General features: G+C 35.9%; 1 protein-coding gene across 11 annotated transcripts in view; it reads left to right on the top strand.

Moving 5' to 3' along the window:
- The window catches only part of LOC143681660 (phospholipid-transporting ATPase IB-like), a 232,010-nt gene that overhangs the window by 169,755 nt on the left and 36,480 nt on the right, over positions 1-25,775 (top strand). For 10 of the 11 annotated variants that reach the window (XM_077158874.1, XM_077158873.1, XM_077158882.1 and 7 more), the window contains 5 exons: positions 4,966-5,149; positions 8,398-8,508; positions 14,480-14,554; positions 20,521-20,643; positions 25,686-25,764. In XM_077158874.1, the coding sequence (XP_077014989.1) occupies positions 4,966-5,149; positions 8,398-8,508; positions 14,480-14,554; positions 20,521-20,643; positions 25,686-25,764 (572 nt within the window). The remainder of the gene's footprint in view (positions 1-4,965; positions 5,150-8,397; positions 8,509-14,479; positions 14,555-20,520; positions 20,644-25,685; positions 25,765-25,775) is intronic. The other variant, XM_077158875.1, reaches the window with a different exon arrangement.

The raw sequence follows: 25,775 nt of genomic DNA, 5'->3' as shown, positions 1-25,775 counted from the left end.
ATAATCTCCTTCAGGTTAACACTGATTTACTAGTGGTAAGATATAGCAATTATGCACCAGTATAATCCTATTTTCTTTTCTCCTTCTTTGTGCTATTATTATTATCATATTTTACATCTCTATACTTTATCAACCCATCAACACAGTACCATCAATTTTGCTTAAAGTCATAAATATTTTTTAAAAATTAAAAGAAAAGAGAGTACACACACAGCAACACACACAATCTTTTATATTTACCCACATTAATGTTTTCTGCAGCTCTTCTTTCCTATCTGTGGATTTGAAGTTACCATCTGGTGAGAATTCCTTTCAGCCTCAAGAACTTCCTCTAGCAGGACAATTCTGCTATTCACAGTTCATTTCTTTCTTTCTTTTTTTAAATCTGGAAGTCTTTATATCTCCTTTTTTTGTTGTTGTTTTTGTTTTTTGGTATGGGCAGGCTCTGGGAATTGAACCCAGGTCTCTGGCGTGGCAGGTGAGAATTCTGCCATCGAGCTACCATTGTATCACCACATCTCCTTTGTTTTTGAAGAATAGCATTGTTAGAAAACAAACTCTTGGTTGATGGTTTTTTCCCTCTCTCTCAGGGCTTTAAATTTATCGTTATTTTGTCTTCAGGCTTTGTCGTTTCTGCTTCTGATGACAAGTCAATTGTCATAGTATTGTTTCCCAGTATGTTATTCATTTCTCTTTTGCTGCTTTCAAGAGTTTCTCTGTCATTGACTTTCAGCAATTTGCATATCTTGACTCTGAGTGTGTTTCTCACTGTGTCTATTCTACTTTAGATTTGTTGGACTTGAATCCCTAAGTTTGTGTGTTTTTACCAAAATTGGCAAGTTTTTTGCCCATTATTTCTTCAATATTTTCTGCTATTTTCTTTGTCCTATACTTTTGGGAACCGATTATGTGCATGCTTGAATGCACGCCTGTGGCACTGCTTAGTTTTCTTCAGTTGTTCCCCTCCCCTACCCCACTCTTCACTGAATTGCATAATTTCTACTGATTTTCCCTCAAATGCACAAATTATTCTGCCATCTCATATTTGATATAGAGTTCATGCAGTAAAATTTTCATTTTACTGCTAGAATTTTGATTTTTAATGGTTGCCATTCTTCTGTTATTTCCTATTTATTGACTCATATTAGCATATTTTCCTTTGATTCTTTGAAAATATTTTCTTTGAGTTGTGTGATTATTTATAAAGCTGCTTTGAAGTTTTTGTCTGCTAAGCTCTACCTAATGGCCTATTCACAATCAATTTATATTGACTGCTTTGTTTTACTAAGAACGGATAATTTATTAAAATATTGTTTTGTTTTGTTTTTTTGGTTTAAAGTGGACATTGTGGGAAAAAAACTGTTATAATATGTCTGGATTCTGCTGATTCTTGAATTTCATCGGTTCTATATTTTAGTGGTCTGTAGATTTAGACTGTGAAATAAGTTTTCCTGTTAGTTTGCAGCTGTTTAGTGCCTTTACACAATATTTTTTAAAGCCTTTCTTTTTTGGGAGGTCTCCTGTTTTGCAAAGTTTATTTCGGCATGTTTATGCCCAGACAATTGAAGCTTTCAGGTTTCCACTCTCTGCTGCAGGTGCTGTGTGTGGTTTGGGGAATGCTTTCAAAGGCATAGCAAGTCTCAAATCTCCCCAGGTTTGCAATTTTCATCATGGATAATTTAGCGGTCAGCTAGGAATGGGTGGAAAGTTAATGATCTCATCCCTTCTCTGATTCTCTGGCTTCAAAATTCTCCGTCAAGTTTCTGACCAGCCTTCTGCTCTCTTTGCCCTGCGGCTGCCACCTCCAGTTAGTAAAGCTGTGGGTTTTTACTACCTGCTCCAAATCCCACCCACTCTCTTCAGCCAATAAATAGATCTGCAAATTTTTGCCCCACCTCCAGGTAGAGTGAATAGGAACCTCCGGGGAAAATGCTCGGAAACTTGCTGTACCTCTGTGATTCAGTGCCAGTGAATGGTGACTCAAGGTATTTTCTAGCTCCCTGAAACATTTGTTTTGAATAATTTTGTCCAGCTTTATACTTGTTTCCTGAAGAAGGAAATTGTCTAGCCTCCCTATACTGCTGTTAACGGATGTAGAATGCTTTTGTTAAAATTTTGACTTTGTTTACTGCATATCAAAAAATTTGGATAATTGGAAGGATAGCGTAGAGTGTTATAAATGCTTAGTAAATGACACTCTGGGCCTACATAGTTAACATAGAAAAATATGATTGATTTTAATAAAATATAATCTAGATTGATTTTTCCCAGAGTTCTTATCACCGTATGCCATAGTTTATATTTTGCTTTTTTATTTGCTTTATCATCTCTCTCCTAGCCACTGGAATGTAAATCTCATGAGAGTAGGAAAGTTTTACTCTCTGCTCCATCTCCAATATCAACAGTTATGCCTAGCACCTAGTAGGTACATAAATATTTGTTGAATAAATGAAAAGAATGAACACAAGGTTACTTTTAAATAGCTTGTCCAGCGTATTCAAGATACAAATCTAGCAAGAAAGTTTTTTTTATATACCCAAGAAAACATCTGTGCCATAAAGTATATTGAACTTATTTTACAAACTTCAAGTAGAATACACTTTATTTCTTATTCCTATAACATATGGTATTCAAAAGGAAATGGAGGGCATGGACACATGGAAAAACCATAGCATCGTTTAAGGTTTAGTTATCTTCATGTATTCTACATCCATGAAAATAGATGATAGGGATACTACAAACACTTAAATCAAAGGTGCCTGGAGTACTTGTTTTATAGGTTATGACCTGTTCTTTGCCTTCTCCAAATAGTTATTAAATTTGGAATTTGGTTTCTTGCCAAAAATTAAAATTAAGAAGTTTGCTTCCAGTTGTATCTGACATGAAATATTATTTTATTGAAAGGTATTAATGTCTAATTAGTTAAATAGAGTAGTCGTTAGCTGTTTAATGTCCGTTTTTGAATTCCCTATTGTATTTTAGAACTATATTTTCTCATTACTTTTGTGCCTTTAAAACATAACATATTGACTTATTTTCGCAGTGCAAGTAGGTTTTTCCCCCACTTCAGTTTTTGTGACTAGAACACCACAGGACTCTCATTTTTGGCCAACAGAATGATTATTTTATATGTAATCTATTTTTTTTAAGCAAGTCACTGAATGCTAAACAGAGCGTGTTTGTCCGGTGTTCAACTCACAGCTAAAGGCTCTGAGGTACAAGAACAGGAAACCCCAAGAATGACCTTGTCAAGTCAGAGGTTCAGCCTACCCACCTCTGTCTTTCCTCTGAGAAGCTCTCAGGAACCCGGCATGGCACAACAGACGCAAGCTTGTGCGTCAGTCCTACTGATAGAAGGACGCTATTCAATGGACCTTGAACTGGTTTCCTCTCTTGTAATTCTCAGGAAGATGTAGTAGTTTTCAAGGGGTACCACTCTTAACCCTGCCTCATGCATATGCTCACTTCTAGGTTCCAGGCATTTGCCCACATGACAAGGGCTAACTCTCCTAATAGCTTAGTGAATATAGGATTTTTGGAAAAGATGGAATCTGATATATTTGTACCTGTGCATTGAATGATTGTGTTGCTTGATGGACTAGTGCTATTCTTGACACGTCCTTCTCCCACATCCCTTTTGTTTTTACCACCTAAGTCTAGTCTATTTTGTTACTGATTGTGTTTTTTTTTATAAGAATGACCTCATATACAATCAGGGAATCAGGGATTGATACCAGTATAATGATAAGCATTGTATTGGTTCATGTGTGATTTTCCCTAGCCATTAAAGTTTCAAAACTACTCAGAGACAAGCTTTTCCTACAATTAAAAAATATAGTTTTAGTAATACATGAAAAAAGTAAAAAAAAAAAAAACAAAAAACTACAGAATTCTCTTCCTTTAGTGAAAATAAAAATTGGTTTTGTGGCTTCAAAAATTACTCTGCTTTCCGTTCTCTAGCTATCTGGCAAAGATTTGGGTGCAGTAGAGGAAGCAAGAAAGATATCTCTCCCATTTTAAAACAATGGATATAGTTTTTATTTTTTATAATAATGGTCTGTGTCAGAACCTAATGCCCTTTAGAATTAACACGTCAAAGAGGAAGCATGAACCCCAGTTGAAGACTGCACAGGATTGGCTGATTCTGAGGATGGATGACGAAAACCAGTAGAGAGTGAACTGTGTTGTATTTTTATTGTTTGCCATATTTTTTGTTAGTGTTCTGGTTAAACAGTTCATATTTTCATTGCATGGCACTCCATTTTCCTTTAAGCTCTGTTGTGTATAGCAATGATTTGGGAGGATGGGAGACTTTCTTTTCAGAGAAGCATGTATACAATTATGGAAGGAAAGTATCTGCCTGCCTGAAATATTTTAGGAATATTAAATTTGCTTTTGTAGTTGGTCTGTGAAAGAGTACCAACAATGTTTTCTAATCTTCGCTGATCCACATAGCCTGCAAAAATACACCCTTGCATTAAGCTGCTTAGCTCTTGGCTGTTACCCCAGCAAAACATGATTTTGTTATCTCCTTGCATTATTCAGGTTTGCTTGACTGTAATTGGATTTCAACACTGGCCAAATCCTTTTATATAGTTTCAGAAACAGTAGACCTTTACTTCTTCCTCTCACCCAGGCAGATAAAATAAATTAATGTTAGCCAACAAGGAGTGGTGGGGAAAATGACAAATGGAAGGGTGCAATTCCATGTAAACTGGGCAACTGACATTTCTTTTGAGAAGTTGAAGAAGCTACTGTGTTTTTTGGTTTTGTTATTTTAGAGGAGGGGCATTTTTGTATATGCAAAAAGCAAAATATATATTATATAATATTTGATATATTGTATTTAATATACATATAACATATATTAAAATATATATTAAAGAATTGGGAAACTTACCAGTAGGTGCCATCTGAATGCAGCGCCATGTAGATTGCTGTTGACTCCTCTGTCTTCCTTCTCAGGTTGTCTCCCATCCAGAAGGCCGAAATAGTGGACAGTGTTAAGGAGCGGGTAAAAGCCATCACCCTGGCCGTTGGGGACGGAGCCAACGACGTGGGGATGATCCAGACTGCCCACGTGGGCGTGGGCATCAGCGGGAACGAGGGCATGCAGGCCACCAACAACTCAGACTACGCCATCGCACAGGTCAGGGGCGTGGGTAACCAGCTGGGCACCGAGACTTTGCTGAAGGCCATCAGCCGGCCCGTGAGGTCGATGCCACCTCTTTGAAGCTGCTTACTCCATGAGACTACGAGCACCAGCACACCTGGGGGATCCTTTAATTACCGCTCTTTGGAGCAGTAAAGGTTTCCTTTGACAAGCTATGGAGTTGGTCAATCTACTGCCACCAAGAATCTGCAGCCCTGCTAATAACAATCTCTAACTTCCCAATCTCTCCACATCTTGGATGTGTACTTTGCTTTATGGTGTCTCTCGATGAAGAATTCTTAAAGACATATGATCTCCCATTTATTTATTTATTTATCCTTTCCTCCCTCCCTCCTTTCTTTTATTATGGAGGTTCTGCCTCCTGTCAGGGATTTAAAGGGAGAATGTATGGCCCAGTGATAGACAGACCCCATATGTTACATCCATGACCTGTGGTGGCTGCCTGGGAGGCTGCCGTGGGCTGAAGGGTGGGCAGCGATGGCCATCTTTCAGCCGTAACAACCCTGGAGTTGGAAGCAAGCAGGCTTGTCTTTTATTTATTTATATTAAGCAGTATCTCCTAACACACAGAATATTCCCAAATATTTCTCATATCATATCTTCCCTAGGCAAAATAGCCAGTCTCATGAACAGAAATCCCCCCTTAATATAGCTGTTTCTTAATGCGTGAATGGCAAGAGACAAGCTCACAATTCCGGGGACAGGGTGGAGAGGACACTGAAGAGCTCAAGCATCAACACCAGGAGCCAGAACTGGCAGGAGGCAAGGGGACGGGCCACACAGCCAGAATGCTCACCCTACCGTCTCTGCATTTTATCATTTTTAAAACATTTTTTAAGGAGTATGATATTTTAATCAATCATTTAATAATTGGCTCTTAATGTATTTTTATTTTATTTATTGCACCTGACAAATTAATAATACACTTTTTTTCTTGCTGAATTCAGGAGCCACATGCAATTCTTGTGAAGCCCTAAGGCTCTGAGTAGGTCTCACATACACACACAAACACACACACACACACACACACACACACACACACACACACACACACACACACACACACCTCCGCCCGCTCCCCAGCACTGTCCTTTCTATGGGCCAGAACGCAGTCATCTGCCCACAGGAGGCGAATGCCTGGATCTAGAAGGTAACCACGTTCGTTCCTAGGGCCCCTCAGCATGGGTGAGAAGCTCACTGCCCTCGATCAGAGCAGTTCTGAGATGCTCCCACATGGGAAAACCGGGGCTCCTGTCTGTTAGGAGATCTGCCTTGAGCAACTGTCAGTAGAGCAGGATGAAAACACGAGCACGTGAACAAGGCAAGAGACACACCGAACTCATGGTTTCATTTCCCTGTTTAACTGCGAGATGCCAGTGGTATAGCTACCTACCATGACCTTAGCACTTATGTCCTATCATTCTTGAACTATTGACACCAGAGCTTTATAGGGTTCGCAGGCATTTGGTTTCCCGCGTTCCTAGGGGAATATTTGTTTGCCCTGTGTGTGGGGAAGGAGATTCCCACCTTCTTTCTTTAAACCAAATAAATCCTAAAGGGATTTAGAATTTTGTTAGATTGTTCTCTTCAGAGGTAAAGTTTGAGAGAAACAAGGAGGCCCCATACTCTGGACCAGCATTTGTCCCCCTCAATGCTCTCTAACCCCTGGAACCCAGTCCCTCTTTTGACCTTTGCTCTTGGCTCTCTTAGCACAGCTGAATTCATGACTAGGCAGGTAGGGTATGATGATGTCAGGCTTTCTTTCCTTCCTTCCACACCACCCCTAAATTGCCGCACCAAGCCAGTCTCTGAAGCAGGAGGTTGATTTAATTCATGCTCGGCTTCTATTAAAATGCTGTCCATTTCAGGTTAATGATAACAGTTTGAAACACATCCCATATTTTTCCCCATTTTAGTTTTATCCAAGAGCATCTTTTCACTGGAGATAGAGAGAGGACATTCTGCCATGGTGTATGCCATGTGGTGCTTTTCCCTAGATTGAGCCTTATTTCCCGTACTCTCGTGGACATTTTTTCACCGATGCCCCATCTGCCTTCCCCCGTCCCATCCCACACCTATGCTGCAGCTGTGGGTCAAGACAGACAGTGATCTCGTACTTCAGTGCCCCTTGGCAATGTGTAACTTATCCCTTTCCCGGATCATAGCCTCTCCGTATTACATTCTGCCCATAACCCAGATCTTTTTATCCTCTGGAGAGAATAATTTATTTGCTTCTTCCTTAACTCTAAACTTCTAAGTATTCTAATCATCCCAAGAAACAGAACTTTGATTTTATTTAATAAATTTAATAAAAAATTTCAAAACTAAAAATTAAGGCAATAGAAACGTTGTCTACTGTGACTGAAGTGTAATATTAGGTTCTAGGTCAAATGCACGCTTCCTTTTTTAACTCACTTTTTTTTGTTATTTAACTATCCATTTTATGATCCGCCACCCCCTCCCCCATCTCCTCACCCTCCCTCATGTTCCAAACTCTTAGGTGATCTTTTACCGAAAGGTTTATTCTTCTCATATGTACCAACTTCAATATCAGTAATTAAATTTAGGAATCACTAAATTACTAGGTATTGCCTTATTTTTCTGGAATAAGTCTTCTGAAAATTCAGTCATTCAAAAACTGTTTATTGCATGCCTGTCACACGTTAAGCATGTTCAGGACGCATCAGTGAAAAAAAGGGTAATTGGTTCTGCCCTCATGGAACTTTACATTCTAGCAAGGGGAGAAAAAACCCCAATAATTACAATAAACAAACAAAGGGCATCTTGTATTAGGAGGCACAAATGGCCATGAATCATAGAGAAAAACCAGTGGTTGCGTCTGAATTTCTTGTTTCAAATATGATGTCTTTTGATTAAATAATTCAGACCCCTTCTCATACATAAAGTCCTAAATGTGTGTCAGGTTGAAATCAAATCCTTACACATGGCAAGTGAAAAATCAAGCAGCATTTGATTTTTCAATGCTTTCTTTGGCGGGGAACAATAAGAGAAGTTAATTTTATGTGGCTTTTCAAAATTCCCTTAGAGAACCGCTGTGCCAGGTTCTCTGCAGAATTGGTTTTATTCTACTTACCTTCTGTATTGTATTCTATCCAGAGGGAAATGCTGGAGTTTGAAATATTGGAAAAAATGACATTGTGTTTTTTGGTCACTAAATGGTCGGTTAGCTTGAACTTGAATTGACTGTTGTTTCTGTCTTTTAGTTTAGTGACTTGGAGAAACTTCTCTTGGTTCATGGAACTTGGGATTATTTTCGAGTGACCAAGTGCATATTGTATTGCTTCTACAAGAACGTAGTGTTATATGTTATTGAGGTAAGAAAGGGGACCCTTTCTTTCATTGAGAAGTTAGGTTTTTCTCTTGGACAGCAAGTCTGGTTATTTACACATTTCTCCTGTTTATCCCACTGTTACACAATCCTGCTTTAACATTTTGTTTGCAAAAAAGTGATTAAGTGAAAGATGTTCTGACATCATGATAATTTATCAGCATAATCTATGGTAAAAATAGCTTGTTTGGAACTTAGTGTTTATCTCTCAGCTTTAGACCCTTCCAGTGATTAAGCACACCAAAAATCTTCAGGCTCTTTTAGTTCTACTCCTGTCAAAATGGAAAATCTTTGGAATGAAGCTACTGCTGTCTTTCTTAACACTTCCTTGTTGTTACAGGTGCCCTCCCTTTATATATATAAAAATATATAACTCTACTTAGCATTGATAGTTAAAGAAAAAAGAAACACTTTTAATTAGCATTGTTTCTACAACCCCCTAAATAAATTACCTCCTCCTGTCTGCAGGGAAAGTGTACAGGGCATCCTAAAAGCATTTGGCACTCCTTGCTGGCATATGGCTCTGAGGCCTCTGAGTGAATGCTGACACTGTTCTAGGCAGGCAGGTCCCTTTTTTTCCCCTTTAAAATGAGCCAAAGAAGATTTCTCATCTGTCATGCAGTGATCACCTCTGAAAAAAGAGAAAGCTCTCCCTGCAACGTGTAATGTGTAGTTGTATGGGTCATGGGGAAAAGGTAACAATGACACTTCTAACCACCATCCTGATTTTAAAATACCTGTATAAGCTTTAAGTTTGGTGAGGAAAATATTTTAACCTTTTTTATTTTGAAATAATTATGGATCTACAGAGATTTGCAATAAATAAATTAATAAACAAACCTGTATATAAGAAGGTCCCGAGTACCCCTCACCCAGCTTCCCCCAAAAGTGCCACCTTGGGTAAGTACAGCTCAGTACCACAACCAGGAAATTGACATAGGTTCAATCCACAGACTTCATTCAGATTCCACCAGTTTTGCATGCACTCACGTACGTGTTTTTGTAGGGATAGTTCCAAGAGATCTTATCACATGTGCAAATTTGTGTAACCACTATGGCAATCAAAATACAAAATTGTCCCATTTTCACAAAGCTCTCTCACTCTATCTATCCCTTTAGAGCACCTCCTCATCCATAACTCCTGGCAGTGACTCATATTCCCCATCTCCGTAATTTGTTGTTTCAAGAATAATGTAAAATCAAAATCATACAGTATGCAACCTTTTGAAATTTATCTTTTTAACAAAGTATCATTCCTTTCAAGATTCATCTAGTTTGTTGCATGTGTTAGTAGTGCATTCCTTTTTATTGCTGAGTAGTATTCCATGGTATAGATGTACCACAGTTTGTTTAATCATTTGTCATTGAAGGACATTTGGATTGTTTCCGTTTGGGACTATTATGAATAAAGCTTCTAAGACCATTCATAGATAGGTCTTTGTGTGAATGTAAGTTTTCCTTTCTCTGGGATAATTGTCCAAGAGTTGAATGGTTGGGTCATAAGGAGTTATATGTGTACTTTAAAAAGAAACTGCCAAACTATTTTTAAAGTGGCTTTACCATTTTACAATCCCATGCGATATATCCTTGATCAAGTTTCTCCACATCCTTACCAGCATTTTGTGTTATTACTGTTTTTCCTTTTAGCCATACTGAAAAGGGTGCATTGATATCTCCATTATCCTGAAGGCTAATGATGTTGAACATCTTGTTATGTGTTTATTTGCCATATAATATGGTCCTCTGTGAAAATATCTGCTTATGACTTTTGCCCATTTTATAATTGGATTGTTGTATTGTTTTTATTCTTAAGTTTTGAGAGTTCATTATGTATTCTAGATATTAGTCCATTGTCAGATATATGGTTTGCAAACATTTTTCTCCCAGTATATAGTTTGTTCTCAGAGTGAACTTTTTTATTCTGACAAGGTTCAATTAATCAAATTTTTCTTTTATGTATCATGCTTTTGGTGACATGTGTAAAAACTCTGCCCAGCCCTAACTTCTGAACATTTTCTTGTTTGTATTTTTTTTAAAGTTTTACAGTTTGCAAATAAGTTCATGATCCGTATTCAGTTAATTTTTCTATAAGTTGTGAGGCTTAGATTGTGTTTAATTATTTGCCCATGAATGTCCAAGTGCTCCAGCACTATTGATTGAAAAGTCTGTCCTTCCTCCATTGAATTTCTACTGCAGCTTTGTCACAAATCAATCGTACAAACTTACGTGAATCTATTTGTGGGGTCTCTAACCTTAGCCATTGACCTATGTATCCATCTCTCTACCAGTACTAAGTTTTTCGGATTACTGTAATAACAGTAAGTCTTGACCTTGGTAAAATGATTCCTCCCTCTTTATTTGTTTTCAAAATTGTCTTAACGATTCTAGTTCCTTTGCTTTTTTAACATATATTTTAGAATGTGTATCTATGTCCACAAAATCTTGTTGGAATTTTTATAAGAATTGGCATTAAATGTATAGATTAATTTGGGGAGAATTGACATCTTTACTAAGTTAAATCTTCCCATCCATGAACATGGTATGACTCTTCATTTAATTATCCTTTATATTTCTTTCCTTATCATTTTGTACTTTTCAGCATTGTTTTTAATTTTAGTTTTCATGTATTTATTCTTAGTATATAGAAATGTGCCTGATTTTTGTACACTGATCTTATAGCCTGCAAACTTGCTGAACCCACATACTGGTTCTAGGAGTGTTAAAAATAGATTCCTTAGGATTTTCTATGTAAATAATCATATCATATACAAACTTGGACAGTTTTAGCTCTTTCTTTCAATCTATATGCCTTTCATTTCTTTTTCCTGCCTATTTACTCCGGCTAAGACTTCCAGTTGAAGAGTGGATGTCCTTGCCTTGTTCCTGATCTTAGAGATAAAGCATTCAGGCTTTCACCATTGAAATAATGTTTCTTGCAGATGTTGTTTATCAAGTTGAGAAAGTATCCTCTGTTCCCAGTTTGCTGAGAGTTTTTATCATGAATTGTGTTGGATTTTGTCAAATTAATTTTTTATGTCAAATGATCTGAATATATGATTTTTCTTCTTTAGTTTATTGATATGGTGGGTTACATCGATTTTTTTTTTTTTTTTTTTTTTTTTTTTACATGGGCAGGCACCGGGAACCAAACCCGGGTCCTCTGGCATGGCAGGCGAACATTCTTGCCGCTGAGCCACCGTGGCCTGCCTGGGTTACATTGATTTTCAAATATTGAGCTGGACTTGTATCTTGGGAATAAACCTCACTTGGTTTTGGTGCATAATTCTTTTTATACATTGATTGCCTTGATTTGCTAATATTTTGTGAAGATTTTTGCAAGTACTGCAAGTGCACTTTTGGCAGTCTGATGACAAGTAGAGTGACAGAGGATTCTTTTCCAAGAAATGAAGACCTTAATGACTTTGGGTCAGTTGTTTTTCAGAAATAATACTTAATTTAAGGAAAATATGAGGAGCTTGGAAAGCTAACAGCACTTGAATGGATTTTCCACCAACTCACCAAGTCTGAGTTAACTTAGCTAATCTCTGGCTTTCCCAGTTTTGGATATATTTACTTACACCTTTTCCATATAACTTAAAAGAGTAAAATGTATTCTGTTAACACTTAAGATTCAATTAACTATACATGCCAATTTAGGATTTTTGTCTATTTTTATGGTGAGACATATGCTTGTGTTGACATCTCTATTTTTCCATTGGAGGGTCACTCAAAATGACGTTAACCTGTCTAGGAATTGGCCTGTATTTACCTTTGGATTTGCATTATCTGGTTTGAAAGACAGATTTTATAATATGCTAAAAAGCCATCATGCGTTTTGTGAAAAATAACATCAAGAATAAGGAAATTTTACGAACATTTAAACCCTAAATTGAGTTTAAATCCTAAAATGACTTTATTACTTCAAAAAACTGCAGGGCCTGCAGCTAATAACTAATGGCATCTACAATTAGCTGATTTGATTTTTGCAAGGAGCGTCTTGCCAAGTCCTTGGTTATTTGGAGAAGCTGCCCAAATCTTACAGATATGCTGTGGTCAAGGATGTTATTTCAAGGGAGAGATATAAATTCTTACATTGGTCTTATTTGGTCTAGGATTTCTTGGTACTAAACTACTGACTGAGAAATTCTTTCAGGAAATGTTTGTGTCTTTCAACAACTTGGATGAATTGGGCCCATAATGATGGGTCTTAATGATGATTCATGACTTTATTACATATGAAAAAATACTTACTGTGTTTCATTATCATCTAATTGTTTGAGTATGGCTTTTATTTTAACCAATTAAACTGCAAGATGCTTCAAAGTATGGATCGTATTTACAAATATATCTTGTTGATAATTTCAGCTCATTCTAGAAAGGATTTGAGGCTTATTTTAAAAATTATAATACCTATTATATGTGGTTAATTAGCACAGATAACATTTTATTGATATATTTATATTAGGCATTGTGATAATAATTTTTGTGTATCTTATTTTAAAAGTCCAAATGTTATGAGAAACTGGGGCTCAGAAAAGCTAATTCACTTGTCTACTAGATTCACACAGCAGTGAGAGCTAGGGAAGTGATATAATTGGGATTCAAGCCCAGGTCTGTCTTACTCCAAATTGCATGCATGTAAATCTTAGTTGAAAAGATGGAATGATGTTCATAGCTCCATAAATCTAAACTACAAAAAGTTGCTGAAGAGTATTTTTTCTAATGTGTTATGTTACCTATATGAACAGTCTTATGAATGATACATTTTAACAAATCGCCTGCAAAAGAGGGGTTGATGGGTATCGTCTCTAAATCAGTTGGATCTGAACTTGCATCCTCTCTCTGCTTCTTCCCAGCTGTGTGGCCTGAGTGAATAATTTAACTGCTCTGAGCTCTAGCTTCCACAACTCTCACATTGAAATAATAATAAAACAGTCATTCCTCGTTATTCATGGACTCTGTATTAGTAAATTTGCTACTGGCTAAAATTCATTTGTAACCTCCAAATGAACATTCAGGGCGCTTTTGTCATTCAGAAAACAGCTGAGCCGCCCTCGTGCACATTCCCGGCTGAGGTGGAACAAGGCGATGCCCTGTCTTCTCATTTCAGCTTTTCGACTACAGACAAGGGTCCTTTTAACAGTATATTTAGTGCCACCCTTTTCGCATTTTTGTGCTTTTTGTTGATGAGTTATCTGTTTACACTGGACCCCAAGCATAGTGCAGACATACTGCAAGAAAGGTTGTGATGTGCCTTTCAGAGAAAATGTGTGTTAGATAAGCTTTGTTTAGGCATGAATTATATTGCTGTCAGCCATGAGCACAATGTCAATGAATCAACAGCACGTATTAAGTAAGGTGTCTATGTACAGAAACACACATAAAACAAGCTTATGTATTCATTGATTAATAAAATATGACCAGAGCCTCGAAGGGCCCTAACTATATTTTCCCTCTGCAATGATTCATTATTCACTAATTCATTTTTCTCAGCGGCTTTATGGAACAGACCTACGTCAAATAACCAGAATCAAAATTCATTTTAAGTAACAGGGCTGTAGGTGGCATGTTTTAAGTGCTCAGTATATGCTGGTTTTGACTATTACAAGTACCGAGATAGAGAAAGGATATTTGTGGTAACTGTCCATTGAAAAGGTACATTCAACTCTTGCTAGCTGATTGAGATTGTTTGCAAATGGCCTTTTGTAAGAAATTCGTATTTTAGTATGAAATTATATTTCATTAATTACAGAATTACATGCATAATTTTAGTATTAGTAATATGTGGCATTTGAAAGTCATAATTTATGAAAGAACAAGTAAATGGCCCTCTCAGTAATTCTTACTTAGCAGTCTGACTGCTAAGGGGTCCGTCTTCTATCCCATTTCTTTTTTATATATGGATAAACTCAGGTCAATATTGATAGAAAGCTTCATCTGGCTTTTTTCTCTTTCAGCTCTGGTTCACCTTTGTTAATGGATTTTCCGGGCAGATTTTATTTGATCATTGGTGCATCAGCTTGTACAATGTGGTAAGCATTCTCTACCTCTAATTAATGGCGTGCAGGACTTCAGTTGGGTTCCTTTACTGGGTAGGTCTGGGAAGTATCTGTCAATCATCATGTATACACCTTTAGGGCTTCTGTTGCTGCAACAAATCATGCAGGAGTCAAACTCTGCACATGTGTTTCCAATCACAGCAAATCATACCAGCATAACCATATGAAATTTATACCCAATATATTTTGATAATGTATCCAAAGCCTCTTTATGCTATGCCTGTGTAATGTTTTTATGCACTTGAGCCAAGTGAAAATGTTGAACTCTCCCTAAATCTGGTCCATTTGGTAAATATAATTCTGATTTATCTTTGTATATATGCTTAGATTACAGTGTAACTTAGTGTCCTTTTAAATCCCTTGTAGAAAATTTGTCTGTCTGGAAGTTTATTACTGTCTTCAGTCTGTGTCTGTACCAAACGGTGAATTTTAATCCCAAGTCCTATAGTAAATACTATTTTCCATTGTCATGGTATTTAAAATATATATATAAATGTTCACATGCTGTTACTTTACTTATTCAGAATTCAAAGCCTAGATATAAGTTAAAAAGTTAAGGCTAAATGGCTTATTAGCTACATTACCTTTTCATTTTTGTTTAGTTATATATTTCTTGAATTCTTATTCCGCTTCAAAGACTGTAAATTAGGGAAACCTAGGATAAAAATTAGGCTCCCAGGACTGTAGTATGACTTCCTTCTGCATGGCATCACCTCAATCACATTACACTTTGCAGGCTCTAGCCCCTCTACAGTCTTAACTCCTAAAATTCTGTCTTATAGGCACTTGAGTTCTGAAGCAGACCACAGAGGTGGAAGCCACTGGAAACTGTTCGATAATTTTTTTTTTAAATCTACTGCTATGAATATGTACAGTTGTATAGAGGCCATGACTAGATTTATATTTAGTTAGAACCTGCCCCAGTCATATTTGGAGTTGTCTCTACGAGGGTACTTGTCACAGGTGATAACACTGATCAACTTTATTCATCATAATGGACTGGAGTCGGGAGTGGCAGAATCTCTCCTCTGTGTTAAAAAAAATCACTATGATTGCATGAACTACATATATTGTTGGGCAGGATCTTAGTTCTTTACAAAGGAAACACAGATGCTTGCTTGTTTTTACAAGCATTAAATGAGAATATAGTGGGAAACCAAATTATGCACCAATTTAGGATAAAGTATGATGATTTATGAATATTGTTTACTTACTAAATCTCTTCTCATTCCACGTACATTTTACAGATAGAAGAAATGAGGCCAGGACATTTCAAGTAGTTACCATGGAAGAGATAGACAAGGTCTACTTATTTGATACTAAATTTAAATTAATCACCATACTATTTCTAGAAGTCACATATTACTGCTGCTTCTGCCTATGAATGACTAACTGCAATAGGAATTGCTCTCCTGCCCCCCCCCCCCAAAAAAGATGAGCGCGTCAGGCAAATGTGAAAAATAATGACTTTCAGATATGAGACAGTAGCCTTCTCAACACTATGGTCCCTGAGAGTCTCAGAGACCTGCAGAAGGCTCCCCGTGAGCCTATACCTGATCAATGATCCGTGAATGCAGGAGAAAAGTCTACAAAGCTGGGGTAAAAAACACCAGAAAGCAATAGGCTGAGAAATTCTTAGAGTTTGTTCAGGACTGGAAATTTTTCAACCAGCCAGAGTGGAAAGACCTCCTATTACACAGGATATTGGGGGAAATTCCACACTCTTAATAGTAAGGATAAATTAGTCCCATATAAAGACTACTCTGAACTTACTGTAACAAAACTTAAAAGCAAGCTTCAAAAGGATCGAACTGTTTTGCAAGTTATCTGTATGGCCGAATGCAGTCAAACAGTGCTTAAAGGAGAAAATCTGGCACCCAACAATACAAAACACACAATGTTCAGCATCCAATAAAAGGCAGCATGCAAATAAACAGTAAAACAAGACCCATAATCAGGTGAAAAAATCGATAAGAATAGACAGAAATTATTAAGATCCTGGAGTTAGTAAAAGACCTGAAAACAGTTATTATAAATCTTATAAACTTATTCAGGGAAAGAAAACATGAAAATGAAGAGAGATATGGAAGATATAGAAAGAACTAACTGGAACATTATGAGCAGAAAACTACAATAGCTGGAATGAAAATTTTTCTGAATGGGATTGCAAACTAATTGTAATCTTCAGAAAAAAATAAGACATATCAAAGAAGCACAGAGAGAAAAAAAACAGGGCTTTGTTTTCCTCTGTGACAATATCAAGCAATCTAATATTCATGTTCTTAGAGTTTCAAAAGAAAGAAGGGAGCAGAAAAATACGTGAAGAAATATGGTTGAAAAATGTCAAATTTGATGAAAATTGCAAACTCGCAGATCTAAGAATCTCAACAAATGTCATGAAGAATAAACCTAAAGAAAAACACACAGACTCTTCATAATCAACTTGCTGAAAATCAATGATTTAGAGAATTATCTTTAAAACAGCCAGAGAAAAAAGAAACATTATATACCGAAGACAAACATAAGAATAGAAGTTGATGTCTCATTGTGAACCATGCAGGTCAGAAGGCAATGGAATAATACATTTAAAGTTTGAAGAAAAGTCCATTAACCCAGAATTCTACACCCAGCAAAAATATCTTTTAAAAATTAAAGTGACTTGAAAACCTATTCAGCCCAAGAAAATCTGAGAGAATTCATCATCAAAAGGCCTGCAATTCCTGAAATGTTAAAAGAAGTTCTTCAAGCAAAATAAAAATATACTCCAAAGAAATCTGTATTTATCCAAAAAACAAAAATAATAAAGTACACCAGGAGTGTTAATTATGCAGGAAAATATAACAGACTTTTTTTTGCATTTCAATCTATCTCTTAAACAGATTCTTGACTGTTTAAAGAAAAATTAATTGTGTATTTTAGGACTTATGATTTATGTAGAATTAAAATATATGATAACTAAACCACAAAAAAGAAGAAGGAAGCTGTGGTGAGGTTCTGAAATTTTATATGCAATGGAATAATGTTATTTGAATTTTGTGGTATATTGCATATGTGTATTGTAACCTTAAGGACCACTAAAAAGGGGTATGGCTAATAAGCCAATACTGGAGATCAAATGGAATCTTAACAAATACCCACTTGATCTAAAAGAAGGTAGGAAACAAAATAAATGGTAGAACAGATTCAACAAACTGCAAGGTGGTAGATTTAAACACAGGCTTATCAATTAATTACATTGAATGCAAATGTTCTAAATACTCCAACTGAAAGGTAGAGAATGCCAGATTGGATTAAAAAAAATCATGACCCAATTATGTGATTTCTACTTAAACCTACTTTAAATATAAAGACAGAAAGGTCAAAAGGAAAAGGATGGAAAGAAATTTACCATATAAACAGTAATTAAAAGAAAGCTGGAGAGGTTATACATTAATAGCAGAAAAAGTACATTTCAGAACAAGAAATATGACCAGGGATAAAGAGAGACCTTTCCTAATTGTAAAGGGGTTGATTTATAAAGAATACACTGCCATCCTTAATATGTAATAAGAAATATTTATAAATATATGAGACAAAAACCTGGTGTAATTGAGAGACAAAGTAATAAAGCACAATTACAATTTGAAATTTTAACACTGCTCTCAGTAATTTAGAGGAGCTAGAGATAAAAATCAGAAAGGAAATAGAAAGTTTAAACAACATTATCAACCAACATGGCCCAATTGGCACTTTTAGGAAATTCCACCTAATGACAGAAGAACACACATTCTTTTCAAGGGTACCTGGAACTTTCAATGAAATAGACAATATGCTGGACCATGAAACAAGTCTCATTATATACAAAAGGATTAGACTCACACAGAACATGGTCTCTGATCACAAAAGATTAAAATTAGAAATCAATAACAGCTGTACATTGGAGAAGTATTCACATACAGGCATAACTCATTTTTATATGCTTTACTTTATTATGCATCCAAGTTACTGTATTTTTTTTTACAAATTGAAGGTTTGTGGCAACCCTGCATCAAACAAGTCTGTTGGCACTGTTTTTCCAACAGCATATACTCATTTTGTGTCTCTGTGTCACGTCTTGGTAAACCTCGCAGTGTTTCAAACTTTTTTCATTATTGTTTTATCTGTTAGGGTGATCTATTGTCAGTCATTTTGATGCCACGATTTAAATTGTTTTGGGAAGCCACAAACCGTGCCCAGATAAGAGGGCAAACTTAATGGGCTCCTCCATTTCTCTCCCTCTCCTCGGGCCTCCTGAGACAAAACAATGTTGAAATTAGGCCTATTAATAACCCTACAGCGGCCTCTAAGAGTTCAAGTGAAAGGAAGAGTCAGTTGATGTGGCATCATTGTCTAATTTTAAGACATTTCCACAGCCACCCCAACCCTCAGCACCCACCACCCGATCCGCAGCAGCTGCCAACATCGGGGCAAGACCTTCCATCAGCATCAAGATTATGACTTGCTGAAGGTTTAGAGGATGCTTAGCATTTTTAGCAATAAAGTATCTTAAAATTAAGGTATCTATATATTTAGATACAATGCTAATGCACATTTTGTGGACTGGAGTATAGCGTAAACATAACTTTTATGTGCACTGGGAAACCAAAAAAATTCATGTGACTCCTTCAGTGTCCATTTGCTTTATTGGGAAGGTCTGGAACCAAACCCACAGTTATCTCCTGTGCCTGTGCAGTGATTCTGACTGCTCTCACTTTAAAGCCATTATCCCTCATCTCATAAGCCCTTATAAGAAGAGAGGAAACACAGAGACAGACGAATGGGGAAGAAGGCCACATGCCAGTGAAGGCAGAGATTGAAGAACTGCAGCTGTAAACCAGGGTGCACCAAGGGTTGTCAGCACGCACCAGAAGCTGGGAAAAAAGTACAGAAGGATCCACTCCTAGAGCCCTGAGAGGGAGCATGGCCTGACATAACCTTGATTTTGAGCTTCTAACCTGCAGAGAATTCTAACCTGCAGTGCAAGACTGAATATCTGTTGTTTTAACCCATAGCTATTGGTGCTCATTTGTTACAGCAGCATAGGAAGCTAAGACAGGTTCAATGTCCTTCTAGTGGAGTCTTTTTGATAGCACCTCTCAGTCCTCAGTGGACAGAGATCATGTACTCCACTATTCCTGCTCTCCATTTTCCTCTCCATTCCCTATTCCCACCCCCCACCCCCACCCCTTCTTTCCTTGTTCTTTCTGCCTCTTCCTTCTCCTACTTTCCTCATAATATTATGCCTGCTGTTATAAGATTCCATCCTGGACAAGATAAAGAGCTCTTTAAGGGCTTATGCCTTTTTCATTTAACATGGCTCCTAGACTAATGGCTATTCAATAAATGTTCAAAGAAGAAATTAATGGGAAACATCTTTTTCTTTCTTGTTATAATAATCAAGATGAATATGTGTACTTTTTTTCATTTAGTCTACTAATTAATATTTATTAAGTTTCTTCTATCTGCCAAGTTCTAGCTGCTGAGCTAGCTATAAAAGCTCCTTCTCAAGAGGGAAGAAAGATGTCATTATTTCTAGATTTATTAGCCATTTTTATGTCTATTATATAAATAGCTAGATGCTCACTTTTTTCATTTTATGCCCACAAAGCAACATTTACATAGTTAGAAGCCATTAAATCAAAGGGTTGGGCCAGTCCAAAAAGAGTCACGATTTGGTAGATCGTTTGAATCAAGGTGACGCGATAGCTCCTTTGTAAATTACTTTTATTTTGAGACAGGTTAAGAGTCACCAGAAGTTGCAAAATAGTAGAAAGTTCTACTTGTTCTTCACCCAGACTTTCCCATTGATGATATCTTAATCAAAGTACGTTGTCAAAACAAGGAAATTGACATTGCTGCAATATTACTAACTCAGGTATAGACTAAAGACCTTTATAATGGATTCTTTTTTTTCTGTATAGATTTTCACTTCTCTACCACCTTTTGCTCTGGGGATCTTTGAAAAGTGTTGCAGTAAAGAGAGCCTGCTCAAGTATCCACAACTCTATACAGTTTCTCAGGGAGCAGAAATTTTCAACACAAAGGTAAAAAGAAAAATTTGCGTGTCTTTCTCCTCAAATTGACTCTAGATGTATTTTTTGTCTCATGCCTTTTTGATGCTTTAAGGAAAATAATTTTCAAAACACAAAGAATTACAGCCCTGTGTGATCTCTGTCAGTTTAGCATACCCAGGGATTTGGGGGTATGTTGGCAAAAACTTTGTGAAAAAGATGCAAGCTACCATGTACAGTGTCACAGTCTGCACTGCACAGCTTAAGGAAGCAAGTTGTGCAATGGGGTAGGTCCTGGAAATGACAAAAGAGGGACTTTGTATGTAGATGAACCACTGCTCCAAACGATTCTCTTGGAATGGTTGTATCCTGAGATCATAGGAGTTGGGACTGAGGGTGGAAGTTAAGGGAATTTTATGGGCTGTAAGAATAGTGATGCACACTGTCAATTTTGAGTAGACCTATCTGTGCATCTCCATCGTATGTGAAGTTTTTAAAAAATACAAACAGCTGGAAGAAAAATAGGCATTTAAAATTTATTGGTTGGTTCGTTCCTGGGTTTTGGCACCAAAAAAATATATACTGGAACCTATTTCATGACCTAGAATAGTCTATCTTCTAAATATTTCACCTTCACTTGAAAAAAATGTATTCATTAGATCACATTAGTTGATATTATTGTTTATTCTGAATACAAACTGATTTCCTTTCTATGTGTTGTATCAATTATTGAGAAATATTGAAATCTCCAGCCATGATTGTGGATTTGCCTATTTCCCTTTGAAGTTCTGTTTTTTATTTTATGTGTTTTGAAGCTCTATTACTAAGATGAATAAATGGTTAGGATTGTTATTTTCTCTATATTAATTTAATCCCCTGGCAATAGTCTTTGCTGTAAAATCTACTACTTTGTCTGATATTAATATAATTATTCCAGATTGTTTTAGTAATGGAATGGTATATCTTTTCTCATCATTTTGCTTTAACTTACCTGCATCTTTATGTTTAAAGTGTGTTTCCTGCAGGCAGCTTATAGTCTTGTTTTTTATCCAAACAGATGATATCTAAATTTTAATTGGAATGTTTAAAGTATTTGAATTTAATTACTTATTAATATATTTAGATTTAAACCTGCCATCTTATTTTCTGTTTGTCCACTTTGCAATTTGTTTCCTTTTCCTGCTTCTTCCTTTGTTCTTTTGGCTTAATTATGTTTTATGACTCCATTTTATCTCCTTTGCTGACTTATTAGCTATAATTCTTTGTTTTCTTATTTTAGAAGTGGATTTAGGGCTTATAGTATACATATTAAAGTTATTATAGTCTACCTTCAAGTGATGATACTACCTCCCATATAGTATAAGAAACTTACAATAGTATACTTCCATTTCTCTCCTTCTGATCATTGGGCTGTTGTTTTAAAATATTTTACTTTTATAGCATATATATATATATATATATGTTATAAACACTACATTGTTAATATTTTAAAATAATTTTGAATATTAATATTTTTATTAATATTTTTATTTTTAAATAATTTTGATCATATTAATACACTGCCCATACACTGATCTCTGCCAATTAGCAATAAAGTAGTCGTAGAAGATGTATAAGTGAATAGGAATGTCTGTGTTCCCATAAACTTTATTTATAAAAACGATCAGAGGACTGGATTTGGTCCATAGGCTACAGTTTGCTGACTGTTCTACTATGACAAATATGCAAAAGCTGAAAGAGATCAATGCCAGCAGAAGTATTTAATATTTATTTTTTGTCTTTATTTTCTTACTTATCTGCCCATACACTGGGCATATTTGATCAAAATATTTTAAATAATTTTGAAACAATTTAAATAGTAAGAGAAAATTTTCTCTTTACCCATGTATTTGACATTTTCAATCATCTTCTGTTAGTGAACATCATCTGTCATCATTTTCCTTTTGTCCAAAGGACTTCCTTTAATATTTTGAATATTTCTGCTGGCATTGATCTCTTTCAGCTTTTGCATATTTGAAAAAGTTTTTATTTTACCCCTATTTAAAGAAATATTTTTGCTTGGTATAAAATTTTAGGTTGATGGTTTTTTTCTTTCAGTGCATTCCATTGTCTTTTTGTTTGCATTGTTTTGACATGAAATCTGCTGTCATCCTCTGTTGACATTATTGTCATCCTCTGTTATGCCTTTGTACACAATGTATCTCTTTTCCTCTGGTGGATTTTATGAGGGTTTTTTTTCCTATGTCACTGGATTTGAGCAATTTTGATATGATTAGTTCTTCATATATCTTGGACTTGGACTTCACTGAGTTTATTGGACCTGCGGCGTCATAGTAGAAGAGTCAGCAAACTGTAGCCTATGGACCAAATCCAGTCCTCTGATTGTTTTTATAAATAAAGTTTATGGGAACACAGACATTCCTATTCACTTACACATTTTCTATGGCTACTTTATTGCTAATTGGCAGAGATCAGTAATTACCACAGAGATTATATGGTACCCAAAGCCTAAATATTTATTATAAGGCTCATTACTGAAAAAATTTGCTGACCCTTGGTTTGGTTTTATAGTATTTGTCAAGTTTTGAAATTTGGGGGGCATTATTTCTTCAAATATTGTTTCTTACTTATTCTCTCCTGTACATCTTGTACTTCAAATCACACATATATTAATTTACCTGAAATTGTCCAAACTTCTTGAAGCTATGTTTTTGTTTTTAAGTTCTCCTATCTCGATGTGTTTAATTTTTAATGCAATTTTATTGAGATATATTCACATACCATATAATTATCCAAAGTATACAATAAATGGCTCACAGTATCATCATGTAGTTGTGCATTCACCACAATAATCAATTTTAGAACATTTTCATTATTGCAAAAACAAAAATAAAAAAGGACACCCAAAACATCCCATGCATTTTATCCTCCCTTATTATTTATTTATTTTTTGTCTTTATTTTCGTACTTATCTGCCCATACACTGGATAAAGGGAGTGTCAATCACAAGGTTCTCACAATCACCCAGTCACACCATAAAACTATATAGTTGTACAATCTTCATCAAGAAACAAGGCTACTGGATTACAGTTCACCAGTTTCAGGTATTTCCTTCTAGCTATTCAAATACACTAAAAGCTAAAAGGGAATATCTATACAATGCATAAGAATAACCTCCAGAATGACTTCTCAACTCTATTTGAAATCTCTTGGCCACTGAAACTTAATTTTTATTTCATTTCATTTCCTCCTTTTGGTCAAGAAGGAGTTCTCAATTCCACAATGCCAGGGCCAGGCTCATACCTAGGAATCATGTCCCATGTTGCCAGAGAGATTTACACCCCTGGGTGTCATGTCCCATAAAGGGAGGAGGGTAATGAGTTTATTTGCAGAGTTGGCTTCAAGATAGAGGCCCCATTTGAGCAACGAAAGGGAGGTTCTCTGGAGTGGCTCTTAGGCATAATTATAAGTAGGCTTAGCTTCTCCTTTGCAGGAATAAGTTTCATAAGGGTAAGCTCCAAGACTGAGGAGTTGGCCTATTAAATTGGAAGTCCCAAATTCTTGAAAGAATATCAGGAACTCCCCTGGTTGAGACTTACTATTTCCATGTTTTCTATATTTCCACATTCTTCCCTAGTCCCTCAAGGGGACTTTGCAAATAGTTTTTTAATTTTCTGCCCAAAATACTTTGGGATGTTTGATGTGTTTAATTTTGTATAGTTTTTATTCTGCCATGTCTAATCTGCCATTGTTTTTTCCTTTGGTAAAAGGAAAGGAAAAGATTCCTTCTAATCTACCATTAACCCATAAAATGTATTTTCTTATATCACGTATTGTTGCTTTCATATCTAGAATAGCTATTTAGATATTTCTGGCATCTTCCATGTCCCCATTTTTTGAATATATGGAATAGAGTTATAATGACTGTTTCAAAGTCCTTCTATGCAGAGTCTATAGAAAGTCCTTCTATGCAGATTCTATCTGTTCAGGGTTGGATTTTATTTATTTATATATCTTATTATATCTATCTCCTGCTTCTACATTGTTGACTGGATTCCTAACACTGTGGACTTTACCTAATTGAATGCTCGAGGTTTTGTATTCCTATAAATATTCTCAAGTGTTTCTCTGGAACACAACCAAGTTGGAAATTGTTTGATCCTTTTAAATTCTGGCTTTTAAGATTTGTTAGGCAGGGCAGTAACAGTGCTGTCCAGGGGTAATTATACTTTACTTCTTTTTTTTTTTTTTTTACATGGGCAGGCTCTGGGAATCAAACCTGAGTCTCCAGCATGGCAGGCGAGAATTCTGCCACTGAGCCATCGTGGCCACCCTAATTGTTCTTTACTATTGATACATCAACAACTTTCAATGCACAATACCCAATGTCCCATGAATCTTGATGTCTTCCAGTCTGGCATTAGGTTTATTTTTGAAGCAGTTTCATAAGTTCTTTCCTAAGAACTGCCTTCCTCCAGGGAAATTCTGGGTCACAAGCCAGATATCTTTGTTCCACACTAATTTCTTCTCTATCCCTTTGTTGTCATTTTATCATACCCTAACTTATGTGTACCTTATTTGATTGAACCTAGAGATTTCATAATAATGAAATTTCCTTGAAAGATAAATGTTGCAGGTTCTGTTGATAAAAAGTGTTCTTAAATAAATATTTTGCTCAGAGCCTATGTGTAAGTTTAACAGAGTAGAGCATATCATAAAATATGGAATGAAATGATATTTTAAATACTATAGTTCAAGGATTGAAATTATTTTATGATATCTTTTGAAAATTACTTCAAGTTCTTTTACACTGGAAAGTTTATACCATCAGAATTTTAAAATAGCAAAATATCATAATTGAATTTTACATTTTTATTTAATAAATGTATTACTCAAATACTATAGTCTGTAATTTCAAAAGTAGAAGAAAATTTATTAATTTCAGTCTTCAAGAAAAGTATTTTAACTTTGTAACTGTGTAACATGCAGAAAGTATACTTCATGCCACATATTTTTAGATTTAGACCAAGATAAAATTATCCCGATCTTGACCTTCCTGGGCTGTTTTCTTTCAGGTGTTCTGGATTCAGTGTATGAGTAGTTTGCTCCACTCCTTCATTCTCTTCTGGTTTCCCACAAAATTGCTCTGGAGAGGTAATGGTTTC

This window comes from Tamandua tetradactyla, chromosome 4 (assembly GCF_023851605.1).
Source record: "Tamandua tetradactyla isolate mTamTet1 chromosome 4, mTamTet1.pri, whole genome shotgun sequence".
Lineage (NCBI taxonomy): Eukaryota > Metazoa > Chordata > Mammalia > Pilosa > Myrmecophagidae > Tamandua > Tamandua tetradactyla.
The sequence above is the reverse complement of the archived record's forward strand: the minus strand, read 5'-3'. Positions and strand labels throughout refer to the sequence as shown.